This window comes from Phodopus roborovskii, unplaced genomic scaffold (assembly GCF_943737965.1).
Source record: "Phodopus roborovskii unplaced genomic scaffold, PHOROB, whole genome shotgun sequence".
Lineage (NCBI taxonomy): Eukaryota > Metazoa > Chordata > Mammalia > Rodentia > Cricetidae > Phodopus > Phodopus roborovskii.
In genome coordinates, this window is record NW_026125264.1 from 245,605 (window position 1) to 261,426 (window position 15,822).

The 15,822-nt window shown below is 36.8% G+C and overlaps 1 protein-coding gene across 2 annotated transcripts in view; it reads right to left on the reverse strand.

Annotated features, from left to right (window-relative positions):
• Acss2 (acyl-CoA synthetase short chain family member 2) overlaps positions 1-15,822 on the reverse strand; it is a 42,291-nt gene that overhangs the window by 25,935 nt on the left and 534 nt on the right. For both annotated transcript variants that reach the window (XM_051192486.1, XM_051192491.1), the window contains exon 2: positions 11,282-11,477. In XM_051192486.1, the coding sequence (XP_051048443.1) occupies positions 11,282-11,477 (196 nt within the window). The remainder of the gene's footprint in view (positions 1-11,281; positions 11,478-15,822) is intronic.

The window sequence follows — 15,822 nt, forward strand, 5'->3', positions numbered from 1 at the left end:
GTTAAAGAAATTCTAACTTAAGAGATCTGCCTGCTTCTGCCTCCTTGGTGCAACACCAATGGCCAGCCAAGAAATTTTAAAAGACTAAAAATCTAGTTCCTCAATTTCTGTATGTAATCTTTCCTAGCACTGACCTATTAGGAAATCTGGAGAGGATTTTCTTTTCCCACTCTTTCACAATTACCTTTTTCCTATGTTTTAAAAAATGTCAGAGTTTCCTATCCTAATTTATGGAGGTAGTTGAACCCTCACATATCCTAGGTATGTGCTTTCAACTGATCTATAACCCCGTGCTGAAAGGGTTTTCAGGGTACTCTATTCCTACATCACAACTATTTGAGAAGCTTATAAAATATATTCAGAGGTTTTATTTTCTAGAGATTCTTGTTAAATAGGCTGGGCTGGAGAGATGGCTAAGCAGTTAAGAGCACTCTCTGCTCTTCCTGAGGACCCCAGTTCTGTTCACAGTATTTACATGGCAGCTCACAACCATCTGTAAGTCTAGTTCCAGGGTATCTGAACCCTCTTCTGGCCTCCACAGCTACTGCACTCATGAGGTTCACATACATACATGCAGGCAAAACACCCATACATATAAAATAAGAAACAAGCAGAAAGGCTTGGATGGGGTCCTAGACTTCTAACAAGATTTTCAAGTGCTTACTTTTGCATGCAAAAATACAGGATCCCTTAGTTCTAAATATGGAGTTACTGGACATATATTTACTGTTTATTCCTAATTTAATATATGCATTTACACAAACTCAGACTATTTTTTCCTCTGTGAAATATAAGATGGGAAAAGAGAGTTGGAAGAGGGGAAAGGCTGGTGTTAGGATAATCTCTAGTGTATCTTAAATTTGTTGATTCCTTTTTCCTTCCCAGAGGTAGGGGGGCAATGCTCTAAATCAGTTTCAACAAAAATATGTAGCCCCAGAAAGGAAGAGGATGGAAACTAGCAGAATTTGGAGTCATGTCAACAAATGTTCCTGAGTTTCTACAGTGGATCAGTAGACTCATTCATGAAAAATTCAGAGTATAAAACTTATACAGAAATTAAATACTTGTCTACATGGGGTAGAGGGAAAACTTAGCTGATATAAATATCAAAGAAAAGTAATGTCATACCTGATCACATGTTTAGTAAATCAATACAGATGCAGATTATTCCTCACATGATTATAGAATATAACCTCTTTAAAGGTCATCCTTAACCTGATCTTCACAACTACCCCAGTAGTGGGTAGATCAAGGATTACTATTCTCATTTTAAAGTTACAAGTCCAGAGGAAGAGACTTGCCAAGGTCACACAGGGGATTAAATATAAACCTGTAACTATGGTCAGGTTTTGAATTCCAGACTATTTACTCCACTGTGGCAAAGAAACATGGAAAAATCACTCTCCTGAAAACCTCTTGAAGCACTGTAGGAAGTTCAGGACACTCCCATCTACTTTGAACTTTCAAACTGTGGCCAAGACCACAGTTACCATGATCTTTTTCAACCACTTGACAATTTCTTGAAAGACCCACAACCTCAGTCAAACAAGGAAGATCTCACATGTCAACTTTAATAGTCCTTGGTGGCTGGTGAGATAGCTCAATGGGTAAGAGTGCTTGCTACCAAGGCTGCCAACCTGAATTCAATTCTCAGAACCCACATGGTGGAAAATAAAGAACTGCCTTTGACAAATTGTCTTTTAGCCTGCGCGTGCGCGTGCACGCGCACACACACACACACACACACACACACACACACACACACACACACCAAACAAATAAGTAAAAAATTGTAAAAGAAAAGAATTGTCAAGAGTCATGGGAACACATGTATAGCCATTTGCTCCTAGAGACACACCCTCTATAACTCCACACTCTCCCTTGAAATAATTTCCTTTTTTACATTTGTTTCCTTATTTCACATTGATCCTAACAATTCATTCCTAAAGAAGATTGAAGCTGACAATCATGTGAGCTCCATGAGGACAAAGACCAGATTTGTCTCGTTTATCACCTAAGTACTGAAGTATCTGAAACCTACTTATAAATAGCAAAAAGTTTAAAACCTGCTGCTAGAGGCTAGTAGAGCATTTATAGATACATGTTCACTAAATCTGAATATCATATTTAAGATTCTCTAACTTAATATACACTGGTATAAAATAAATAGCAACCAATTTAGTTTAGTATCTAGGTTACATTTTGGTGGCTTTTAAGACTGAAAAGATAGCCTTTTAAAACTGTGAGAGTCAGCTGGGCATTAGTGGTGCACGCCTTTGATCCCAGCACTCGGATCTCTATGAGTTGGAGGCCACCCTGGTCTACAGAGCAAGTTCCAGGACAGGTTCCAAAGCAATACAGAGAAACCCTGTCTTGAAAAACAAACAAACAAACAAAACAACAACAACAAAAAAAAGTGAGACTCAAGACTAAAGGACTAGTCTAGATTGAAGGAGACTAAAAAGACATAGTAGCCATATATAACATATTAATTTTATGTTACAGGTTAATTTTATTTAGTTCAGCCCTCTTGCAATAAAGGACATTACTGGAACAATTTCAACAAAGCAGCAATGAAGTCCAAGGGTTAGATGGCAGGTGATAGATGAATATTGTTTGCCTTGTTTTGAGAGTAGTATTACAGTTATAGAGGAGAAAGTTCTTGTTTATCTTACCCTCAAATTGTTCGTGGAAAGGTTATTTGTATTGTATTTTCAACTTTTCTATAAATTTGATAATTTTCTAATTGTCAAAGTATATTTATTCATTTTAAACTTCAGCTAACTCTTGTGGCAGTTCTTTTGGTTTGGTCTGGTCTGGTCTGGTTTGGTTTGGTTTGGTTGATGGTACTGGAGACTGAACCTAGGGTCCACATAAAAGCACATTACCACTAAGCTGTAGCCCTAACCATCTTACTTATTTTTTTTTTTAATTTTGAGACTGTATCTCATTAAATCACACAGCTTGTACTGAAACTTAATTCTATAGCACAAGCAGGCCTTGAACTCTCAATCCTACTGCTTAAATCTCTTGAGTAGTTAGACTGCTGATTTGTGTGACTAGACTTGGCTCTTTCATAATCTTCTAAGACAAACAAGATTTGCTATCCCTTTTGAAAGGTGAGAACACTAAACTTCAAAAGGGATGTCCCAAAGCAACTAAGGCCTCTACCTATAAATCCTCAGGCTGGGATTTTTAGTGCACTTTTTAAATGTACTAATGACCAAAAGAATTTATATTTCAAAATATAAATCTGACAAGTCATATCCATACTTGAACCCATCAATGACTTGCTAGCACTTGTCACAATTACAACTTTCAGTGTTTGTGTATGAAACAAAAAAGCCCTGGTCTTTTTCTCAGAACTTCTCCCTCAAGTATCTTATCCAGCTAGAATAATGGAAATTCCATTTTTCCAGTTGATAAGGCAGGTGGGGAAAAACTTGTATTTTTTTGTTGTTTATTTTTATTGAAACATAGTTGCTCTATGTAGCCTAGCCTCATACTCCTGAGTCAGCCTACTGAATGCTTGGATTATATATATGACACCACACTTGGCTCCTTGGAGATACTGTTTTTTAACGCTTTTATATTTACTTCTTTATTCAATGTGGGTACATGTATGCATGCCACAACATATTGTGGAAGTCAGAAGACAAGTTATAGGTTCTAGGGGTCAAGTTCAGGTAATCAGACTTGGTAGCATGCACCACTACCTGATGAGTCATATGGTTGGCCCTTTTGGAGATGATACTTTTTTTACTTCATTCTCTTAGATCATATATCAAGCCCATCTGCAAAGTCTGTGACTTTGCCATCATAACACACAAAATCTGACCATTCCCCTGATTTCTGCCATTATCACTATTGTCAACTCTTTCCTGAACTACAAAAGTGCCTCTCTGATGATTGTTCTCAAGTTAATATGTAGACTATATGTTGCACAGATTCAGTAGAAAATTATTTAAAGAGTGAACATATCTCAGTTAAGGAAAAGATATTACTTAATTAAGCTTTCATTTTAATATCTTTAGCTTTATAAATAGTTGACATTTCCAAAAACAGCCCTATACCCTCCTAATAAACTACTGACTAGACACATGACCAAGTGTCAAAAAAAGCAAAGGCTGTGAAAGTAGAAATATGGTGTCTGGAAGAAGGAATGTAAATTGTCCTCCTAGCTGAAGTAAGTTATAATTACTTTAAGATCCTGGCCAAGTCATTTGTACTGACTGAGCCACAAGTTCCTCATCTGTCAAATGTTATGAACCATACCCAGGTTAAAAAAAAAAGGAACAAATACACAAGTGCAGCAAAGGGAAGACTTGGTTTATTATTATAAAAAATAAAGAGATTTATAGCCAGGCATGGTAGCACATATCTGTACTCTTGGCACTTAGGTGACTGAGACAGGAGGATTTCTACTCAGACTACACAACAAAGACCCTACTTATAAGGAAAAGAAACAAGGAAGCAACCAGTCAATCTTAGATAGTATAGAAAGCTGTAAGAAGCTAAGTGGTTAAGCACAGCCACCTTGCAGCTAATATCATCATAGACATGAAAAGTCAAAGCATGGAAACTGTGGTGTGTGAGGAAGTCCATAGCTGGAATATGAGAAACTGAGACAACTATGATGTCTGGAGTTGATGAGCTAATGACAAAAAGGTTATTTAGGAAACTGTATCATGTGAGGAACCAGAGAATGAGGACTCAGTATTACCTCATCCATAAAACAACAAGAATATTTCAATAAATCAGAGGTTTCACATGAGCTCAGCAAGTTCCCACACACATATATCAGTGTCCACAGGCACAAAGGAAAGGAAACAATGTAATGTGGCTCTGGGCTCCTAGCTGTGCTCCTACAAAAATTATCCCAGTGACTTCTCACAACAACCTGTGATAGGAACTGTTATTTCCATTCCACAAATAGGAAAACTAACACTTAAAGAGCTAGGATATGTTCATGTCTCTGCTGATGGGTCTCCAGTAGCCAAATATTAGAAACACCTGACAGCATAACTCTGTGGTTTTAATTTATTTACAGAATTATTTCTAGGCTTGTAAGAAGAAACTACAAGGCAGTTAACAAAAGTATAAAAGACCTAATAATTTTTTTAACCTTCCATATAGTATATCCTCCAGAGCTCTATGTTTCTTGAATATGATAACTTAAGGAATGAATCTGATTTGAACTCATTAATGTTTAGGGACAGTGTTAGAATTTGAGAATCAAGGAGATCTATGGACTCTCAAAGTGACCCTAAAGTAAAATGTTCAAAGAAATTAGAATTCAAAAACCCTAAATGTAGAATTTTGAAGTTGTAATCAGTATGTTTGTAATTCAAATGGCAATAAAAGAAATCCAAATAAAAACTAGTATTACTAGATTAATCATTAGTTCTTTTTAAAAGGGCCATCTTGTGCCAGAAAGAACACTTGCCACCAAGCCTGACAACTTGAGTTTGATCTCCAGAACCCACATGGTAGGAGAGAACAGACGGCTGATGGGAGTGGAATGGGAAGATAATATTTTAGTTATTTAGAGGAAGGAACTATTATAGGTAAGTATGAATGGAATAGAAGTAGGGAAGAATGAGGAAAGAACCAAGAATTCTATTGTTTAATAAACATTTTTCAAAGAAACATGCTCATCTTAGCAAGTGTTAAATTTGTTCTCCAAAATAAGACTTTGCCTATAACCGCTCTGTCACTATAGTAGTCTTAGTACAGTAGGTAGGAAGGTTAATAATTGACATCATCAATATTTCCATATGCCACACATATGCTGTGACATGTGTAAATGTACACATACACACTGAGTAAATAAGCAAATGTAAAAAATACATTAAAAATATCTCCAAGAAGCCAAGCATGGTGTCATATGTATAATTATAGTATGATAATATTATAATTGGTCACAAAATATTAGGATAGTTATTCAGGGGGAGATAATGAGTGAAAGATTTTATAGGCAGTTGAACGAGTGAGAACTGGTAGGTTGAAAGGACACTGAGAGATAGTAAGTGATTTGGTTTATGCAGCCTACTTAATGGTTCAAGATCATTCTTGGATACATAGCAAGTTAGAGAGCAGCAATGGCTAAATAAGGTTTATGAGATGAAAGTGTGAAGAATGGATGATGGCTGTTATTTTCATTATTTGTACTAGAATTCCATCTCTAGGTGACTCTAGAAAGGTCCCCAGTCATCAAAGCCCAACAATTTTGGTGTTGTCTATCCATCAACAGCACCCAGTATAGGTATCTCTACCTTGAATAACAAACTCAGTTCACTGGATTCATTTTGGTTGGTTTGTCTGTTTGTTTTGGTTTTGTTTTTTGTTTGTTTTGGAGGGTTTTTTGTTGTTTTTTTGTGGGGGGGTTTGTTTGTTTGTTTGGGTTTTTTTTTTTTTTTTTTTTTTTTTTTGGTGCTTTTGAGAAAGATCCTTAAATAGCTAGGCTTGGCTCAAACTTGCAGTGTAGCTGAGGCTGGCCTTGAACTTTTGATGCTCCTTCTTCTGCTTCTCAAATGTGAGGGTATGTGCCACCTTGCCCAACTCCAGATTTAACTTTAAATCTAGCTGTGGTCACACCATTCTTCTTTATAAGAATCACTTAACACATCTCAAGAATAGTGAACTCCCATTCCTGGACTTTATCTGCTATCAAAGAAGTGTTGAGGTCAGCAGACTGCAAAATCATTTAGAACCTTCCATGATGGCAAGTGCCATGGACTCTTGATTCAAAAAAGGTCCAGATTTTGAGCACTTTTAACCACCTTCACAACTGCCACTATTATCTAAATCATCATGGCCCACCTGTATTTCTACCTTGGAATTGGTCTCATAGCTTCTACTTTTTATTTTCAATTTAAAATATAGGTCCTAAGTATAATCCAAGTCATTGTCATGTCATTGCTCGAGACTGTCTAGTGCATTCCCATTTCACCATGCACAAAAAGCCACAATCTACATTGGCTTTCATGGATCTAAATGATCTAGCAGCCCGCCAACTCCAGTACTTCTCCCTGCCCCTCGTCTTAAAGGACTTGAGCTATCCTAACTTACCCATCTTCAAACACACCAAGCATCAGCACATGCTTGCTCTTCCCTACCCCAATAATCTGCATGGCATACTGCATCATTTCTTTCCAATCTCTGCCCAAACGATGTCACCCTATCAAAGGATGGATCTTCCCTTATCAATCCCACTCTGTACTGTCACTTCCTTTCTCGGTGATCTGCATTTTTATATAACACTTATCACTGTCTATTATATTTGTTCATGTGTCTGCATGTTTTTGTGTGTGTGTTATAAGGATTGGACTCAAGCCCTTGTAAGGAAAGCCCTTTACTAACTGAGCTATCTCCTCAACCCCTATCTGCTTTATTTTGTTTGCTTATTGTCTGTCTCTTTATACTGCATTAAAAAAATTTTTTTGTGTGTCTTGTTCAGAACAGTGCCCAGCGTATGGTAAGTTCTCAGCAAATATTTGTTGAATAAATAAATTGTTCCTTGCATAAAACTTTTGTTCTAAAGAGACCCGGTGGGTTTTGTTTTGTTTCACATCCAAATTATTTTTAGTTTTTGCAGTTTTTAAAAATTAAAGTAATAATTATGTCATTCCTTCCTCCAACTCCTCCCATATTACCTCTTTACTCCCTCTCAAATTCAGTCTCTTTTAAAAGACGATTATTACTTTATGTGTGTGAATAAATACATAAATACAACTTGCTTAGTCTGTTTTGTGTTGCTTGTATGTATATGGTTTCAGTGTTGATCATTTGGCGAGACCTGGTGTTTTTACTGTCCAAAATTATAATAATAGTGATTAATATCTATGAAGCCCTTTCACTATTCCAGGATATTGGACACATGAGTTTGTTATCCTATTTAATTTTATTCAGTTGTCAAATCCATAATATAAAAGCTATTTTATGTATATTTTATTTTTTGCTCTGGATTTGTGGGGATAGGGTCTCATGCAGACTGGCTTCAAACTCTATATGTAGCTATGTATGACCTTGAACTCCTGATCTTTCTGCCTCTACCTCCTCAGTTGCTGCTGTTTAATTTTTTTATTTGCTTTTTGGTGACAGCAGTTTTAAATACCATTTGATCTTCCCAAATAGAATGTAAACCCAATAATACTGGATTTAACAAACTTTATTTGGTTATTAAATTTCAATTTGAAAATAAATTAATTTGACTAAAATGGTTAATTTATGTTTTTACTTGTCAAGCCTAGTGTTAGACTCCTTGAACATGGCAGTATCTTATTAAAGAAAAGAATAGTTGACTAGGAGTAAAACTCTTGGGAGATTAGTCTCCATTTTATCTTCAAACAAGTAAATAACCCTGATACAAATCACTTTCCCTCTCTAGCTTATCTTAGATCCGCTAATCTATAAAGAAAGTTGACCTATGTGGACTCTAACAGTCACATAGAGTTCTAAAAATAATATAATTCCATAAACATGTGTTATGTGCCAAGCCAAAGTAAAAGGCCAAATTCTTCCTTGTGGTGGTTTTGTTTCAGCTAACCAGAGTATGCTCTTAAGAGTGCTATTTTCCTTTCGGTATGTTAATAATACTGCATTCATCTAAATGACACTATTTAAGCTGAGAAGAAAGCAATAAGAAAAGAAAGCTTGCCAGATATGATGACTCATGCCAATAATCTCAGTATCTGGGCTGAAGCAGGAGAATTGCCATGAGTTTGAGACCAAACTGGGTTACATAATGAGTTCCACAATAGCCTGGGTTATATAGTAAAGACCCTCTTGCCAAAAAAAAAAAAAAAAAAAAAAAAAAAAAAATATATATATATATATATATATATATATATATATATATATATATATATATTACAAGGCCCTGGGTTCAAATCCTAGCACTTCCAGAAAAATATCACTAAAACTTTTATTTTTTAAAGCATCAATAAAAAACATAAAGGTGAACCCTAACAGAGAAGACTTGGGGGGAGAGACAGGAGATCTTAGAATATACATGTAAGAAAGTCTCAGAAATTCTGAGTATATGATAAAGGCAAATAGTACAAGAAAAAAAAATAGTAGGTAATTGATGACTCCAGAGAAAACAAAAAATTTGTACATGAAAGGAAATGCAAAGACTGGGATATAGCTCCATTGGTAGCATGCTTTCCTGCCATGCACAAGTCCCTAGCATAAACTGGGCATGGCAGTACAGGTCTATAATCCTAGTACCCAGTAGAGGAAAGTAGAGGCAGAGGATCAGAATTCCATGGTCATTCTCAGCTAGCCTGAGGTATGTGAGACCCTAACTCAAAAACAAAACAAAACAACAACAAAAGAGGGAAAAGCCATTTTAACACACTTACTACACTCTTCTAGAGAATGTGACTTGAAGTTAATTTAAAAAGTATGTTTAGTGAAAGGAGAAGTTAGAGGTGTTTCAGATTTAAATTCTCATCTATGATAACAGGAAGCCGGTGGTCTCTTCTTTAACGATAATTAAGAGGGGGCTGGGAGTGTAGCTCAGTGGTAAAACAGTTGCTTATCATGTGCAAAAGTCCTAGGTTTAATCCCCAGTATCACAAAAAGCATCAGCAACAGTAGAGGGAGAGGAGGTAAAAAAAAGAAAGAAGAGGAGGCAGTTTGAGTACATTTACAAATGAAGATCATCCATAGTTTACTATAAACATAAAAAGAATTGAAAATTAATTGTCCATTTGATACTTTGTCTCATTTTTCTACCCCTGTATTTATAATACCTAATACAAGGCTGAGTATCCAATATCTTTCTACAGTTTTTTTTTAATTATTGTTGTGTCTCTCTTTCTGGGGTGTGTGTGTGTGTGATGGGACTGCGTATGTGTTCAGGTGCCTGTGGTATCTAGAAGAAGGCATCAGATTCCCAAACTAGAATTATAAGCAAATTTAAGCTGCCCAGTGTAGGTTTCGGGAACTGAACTTGGGTCTTCTGCAAGAGCAGTATGTTTTCTTAACCCTGATCCATCTCTCTCTGGTACTCAGTATCTTTAAAAATTCTTGTTGAACAGGTAGGTGATTATGTAAAAGTTAAGAAATAATGTCTTACCACAGAGTTCCAGAATTTAGCATTGGAAGTAACCTTTTGGATTACTTAATGCAGTACTTCCCAAATTGGTGTTCCATTGAACACTGTTTCTTAGAAAGAGTCTTAACATGCATTGGGGATCCAACACAGACAAGTTTGAGGGGGTAGGCATGTAAGGGTAGATCTGAGATGAATTGGGAGGAGGAGTTGGAACTGATTAAGATCAAATATAGTTTAAGAAATGCTCAAAGAATTAATAAAATATATAACTTTAAAAAGGAAGCTTTCCAGGTTGCCAAGTGGTGGTGGCACACATCTTTGATCCCTGCACTCAGGAAGCAGAGGTAAGCAGATCTCTGAGTTCAAAGCCAACCTGGTCTACATAGTGAGTTCTAGGACAGCCAGAGCTATGCAAAGAAACTCTCTTGAAAAAACAAGAAAAAGAAAGAAAGAGGAAGAGGGAGGGAGGGAGGAAGAAAAATATTTCAAGGTATAGTGGCTTTTGTGGTTACTGTTAGCATCAAATAAGATATTTCTTAAACTAAACATAGTAGCCAACGTTTTAAACTCAATAAAATTAATGATAACAATGATAGAGCTGGTGAAAAACCTAACACTCATTTTTTTTGTCCCAGAGTAAGAATGAAAAAAACAAAACAACAAAAAACTAGTCCTGTTCTCTTCTATATACCCATTCTCTTCGACTCTGTTACCTGAAATCTGAAGAATTAATTTAGCTTCCTTGATTATTTTCCTTAGTGAAATATCAAATTAACAATACTTTGCTTACTCATCTTGGTTGGTGTAAGGATCAAGTAAATTTGTGAAATTTGAAGTACTTTGTCTAGTGTGAATGGCATACGACTATAATTCTACTTGTTAGGAGGCTGAGGCAGGAGGGTTGTGACAAGTTCAAAACCAGTCTTTATTACTTAGCAAATACCAGACCAACCAGGAACTCACAGTTAGACTCTGTCTCAAAATATCTGGAGGGTAGCAAGATGAATTAGCAGGTAAAAGGCATTTGTCCCCAAGCATAATGATCTGAGTTCAGCCTAGGACCCCCAGGCTATATGAGAGAATTGACTCCTGAATTTGTCCTCTGACCTTCACACTCACATGCCACCCACACACAATTAATTAATCAATTGATTAATTTTAATATTTTTCAATATAGGTATGAGATTTTTATCTGTCACAGACTATAAATATTTTTACCAGTAAAAAGCAACTTTATCGCCGAGTTTTTTCTCATGAACATTGCGATCCAGCACATTGTAGCAGATGTTTGTAGTTGCTCCTTTCATCCACTCAGTGAATATTTTCCCTTTAGTCACATCAAAGTTGTACTGGAGGAATGGGCCAGGGCACGGGGTTTTCCAATAAAATTCCTTGGCAATGTTTCCCCAAAACTCTGCAACAAAAAGAGATGGCCACATATCACTAAGTATCTCAAACATCAGATGGATTAGTAGCATATGCACAGGACCAAGTTAAAATCACTGTCCCAGGACTCAATATCTGTCTAGTCTAATCACTTGTTACTCCTACAGTCTATTCCTGAATCTCAATTCAGGCTGATATTTCTGTACACAAAGCTGTCTGAGTGTAGTGGCACACATTTATAATGATCCAGGTACTTGGGAGGTAGAAGCAGAATTATCAGGAGTTCAAGACCAGCCTTTACGCAGGGAGTTCAAAACCAGCCTTCGATATTAAGACCTTGTCTCTAGTACACACACACACACACACAGAGAGAGAGAAAGAGAGAGAGAGAGAGGCATGCACACACACACATGCACGCACCAAAAAGTAGCACAATGACCAGAACTAGTAATCAATAAATAAGAAATTATTTACCCATATAGTCTTCCACAACTCATCTCTAAGTTTGTTCATTCTCTTAGCTATTATTTATTGAACATTTTCTCTACAACTACTTGAACAAGTTCTCCTGTGTGTCAGATGTTACTTAAAGCTATTTATATGTATTATTTAATTTAGTCCTTACTACATCCCTAAGAGGTATGTATTATTTTGTTTATTATTGTATAGATTTGAAAATCAAGGCTTGGAGACATTAAATAATTTGCCTAAGACTTCACAGGTTAGTAAGTCAAGATTTTAATTTCCTTGAGAAGACATGTTTGTTAATTTTCAAAAGATAGGTATATATTTTACTCTTAGACCAAAAGAAAATGACTATTATGGTATGAGAGAAAACCAAGGGTTTACGTTTAGAGAAACTATTTGATAATGAAAACAAACTATCAGCAGGAACTAATTCATAATTTGGCATATTGGGACAAGACAATATAATTGATATATTGCCTTTCAATCTATTAAGGAAACAAAAATGAAATCAACGCAAGGTGCTACTGTAAGCCTATAAAACAGCAAAGATTTTTAAAGTTTAATTCTATGCTTTCACTACATGAGATCTGTCTAGAACAATCAGATACTTTTTATACAGTAACAGCACTGTAAGAAATATTTGGCAAGAGTTATAAAACTTTTTAGGACCTGTATTTGCTAACTCAATTTTGGAAATATATTCTAAGAAAATAATTCAAAAAGAATGAAATAAGGAATTACTAAAAAGATTTTTATAGCAATACTACAAAAGTGAAACTAGAGAAGTGTACAATGATATGGACCTGTAATCCTAGCACTTGGAAGGTAGAGGCAGAGAATCAGGAGTTCAAGGCCAGCCTCAGCTAACAAGAAATTTGAGGCCAGTCTGAGGTACTTGAAACTCTATTTAAAAAAATCATAAATAATAAAACCAAGGCTGGAGAAATAGCTCAATTCATAAAGTGCTTGGGCATAAGCAAGGGCATCTGGCATAGTGTCACTCATTTGTCATTCTAGTGCTTTGAGGACAGAGACAGGTGGATTTCTGGGACTTGCTGTGACTCCTAATGTTTTCCTCTAGTACACACACACACACACACACACACACACACACACACACACACACACCTTAAAACAAACTCAAAAACCCAACAATTAAAAGCTAGTGAAAACTAGCCAGTCGTTGGTGGCACACGCCTTTAATCCCAACACTTGGGAGGCAGAAGCAGGCCAATCTCTTGTGAGTTCTAGGCCAGCCTGGTCTACAGAGCGAGTTCCAGGACAGGCTCCAAAGCTACAGAGAAACCGAGTCTCAAAAAAACTGGTGAAGCTAGCAATATAAATTATAATAAAATACTAAATGGCCATGTTTTTCAAAAATCAAATGGAGACTGACATTTAATGAACATGCAAAACTGCAAAGATGAAAACTGCAAAACTAATTAGGACTGAGATAATTTAGTCTTTATGGCATAAGCTTATGAAGTACATATAGAACCCTAATGTTATAGGTGAGAAAACCGAGGCTCAGGTGGTGTTTAGGGAAGGGAATAGACACAGAAGGGACTGGGCAAAAGCAAACATGGAAGGGACTTTTGGGTATCCAGGATATCAAGAAGATCTATCTGGAATGAAGAATGTAATAGAAAATAGTGAGATAAGATTGAAGAGGTCAGGCTAGGTTACCCAGAGGCTCCTAAAGAAAAGCAGAATGTTCATTTAGGGGAAATGTTTTTTAAAAGGCAGGTATTAGCACCTGCCTATAATTGCAGCACTCAGGAGGCTGCAATTGTCCATATCTACGTAGTGAATTGCAGGCCAACCAAGAGCATATATCTACATCCTATCATAGAGAAAGGAGGGGGGGAGGAAAAAGAAAGAAAGTTGTTTTTTTTTTTTTTTTTTAAACAAAGGCATATGAACAAGGTATTCAGAGACTATCAGCCTAATAGTGTTTTGATACGTCTGCTGGAGCAGCTGAGGGTGGTAAGACTAGGGAGGAGGGAACAAATTAGGAAACTGCTTCCTGTTGTCCTGACTTATAGTGTCTGTGGAAATGGAAGGAAGGGTCAGTCTAAGAGGTATTTTAAAGTAGTATTTGACAGAATTTGGTGAAAAGCAAACCGCAGAGTTAGAAAAGAATAGCATAATATTCAGAGTATGGGTTCTCTAGTAGAGATCATGTTGGTTTAAATCCCAACTCTGTCAATGCTTTGCTTTATGACCTTGTGTAAGTGAGTTAGTCTCTAAGCTCCAGTTTCTTCCTCTATAAAATGTGGGTGGTATTCGGATCAAACTGAAATACTGCTTAGTAAACAGTAAGTGTCTATAAATTCATAAGGTATAGAAAATATATCAGAGACAATGATGGAAGAGCTTTATAGTTGGGGTACTGCCATTTGACACCAGCAGAAAATAGACGATTAGGGCAAAAGAGAAAGAAAGACCACGATAATTGTGGAAGAAAACTGATAAACCTCACTCACAGTCTTGTTTCATTCCGTGTAACATCATCAGGGTGTGTGACATACAAGTGGTCTATAGTTCAATTAAACTTGGGGACCAACTATAAGTGAATTACAAGGTAGGAGGCCAAATACACAGAATAGGAATTACTATGGTACAAGGGAGACAGATGTAATTCGTAATGGGAGAAAATACAGAAAAAGAAGGAAAAGACACCAGAGGAATCAAACTTGGATACTACTTGTATGTAGCAAGGAACAACTTCACACTTGATTCATTCAATACTATTTTGTATTGCTTAGTTTCTGCCTCATACACATTGTTGCTGTTAAACAAATCATTACTTATTTAATGGCTGCTTGGGCATCAAACCTTTGATAATGGATCCTTTATTGCCCACTTTAGTCCTCATAACCTATGAAGCTAGTACTATTATTTCTGTCTTGGAGATGAGTGAATTTTAGGTAGGTTTTAAAATCTGCCTAAGACTATAAGAAAAGCTTTTTATGCATTTTTCTGAGTGTGGTTTGTGGCTTGTGTTTATCTTACTACCAAATATCATGCTGCCTCTCAATCCGGATGTGGCAATGAGGTTTTATTGTTGTTTTCATTTTTTGGTAGGGTCTTGCTATATTGCCCTGGTTGTTCTGAAACTACCTACCTATGTATACCAGGTTGGTCTTGAATTTACAAAGACCTGCCCCTTCCTCTCTAGTGCTTTTGATTAAAGGTGTGTGCCATCAGGCCTGACCAGGACGTGGTTTTGCCCCCTAAACTGTCCTGACACGTTTTTAAAGGCATAGAATTATCTCTTAGAATCTGAGTCACTACAACTTAGGTCCAAATTTAATTTTTTTAAAAAAGACTTAAAATATTAGCCAGGCGTTGGTGGCGCATGCCTTTAATCCCAGCACTCGGGAGGCAGAGACAGGTGGATCTCTGTGAGTTTGAGGCCAGCCAGGTCTACAACAGAGGTAGTTCCAGGACAGGCTCCAAAGCAATACAGAGAAATCCTATCTCGAAAAACCAAAAAATAAAACAAAACAAAACAAACAAAAAACTTGACGCATTGACGCATTAAGAACTTGTTCAGTCGTATATTGAGATTGCTGCTATAATAAACAGGATGCAGGACCCCAAGTTGGGAACCAGGCTTGGAACTGCCGCTGAGCAAAATGAGGGAGGCAACTGTTGAAACGGAGGCAAAGAAGGTTTTGTCGCTTCTGGGCTCTCCTTCCCTCAAGGCACACCCTTGCACCTTGGAGCTTTTCTTTTGCCTCAGGGATCCTCTCTCTCTCTCTCTCTCTCTCTCTCTCTCTCTCTCTCTCTCTCTCTCTCTCTCTCTCTCTCTCTCTCTCCTCTCTCTCTCTCTCTTCCCCCCCCTCTCCTCTCTCTCTCTTCCCCCCTCTCTCTCGCTCTTTCTCTCTCGCTCTCCTCTC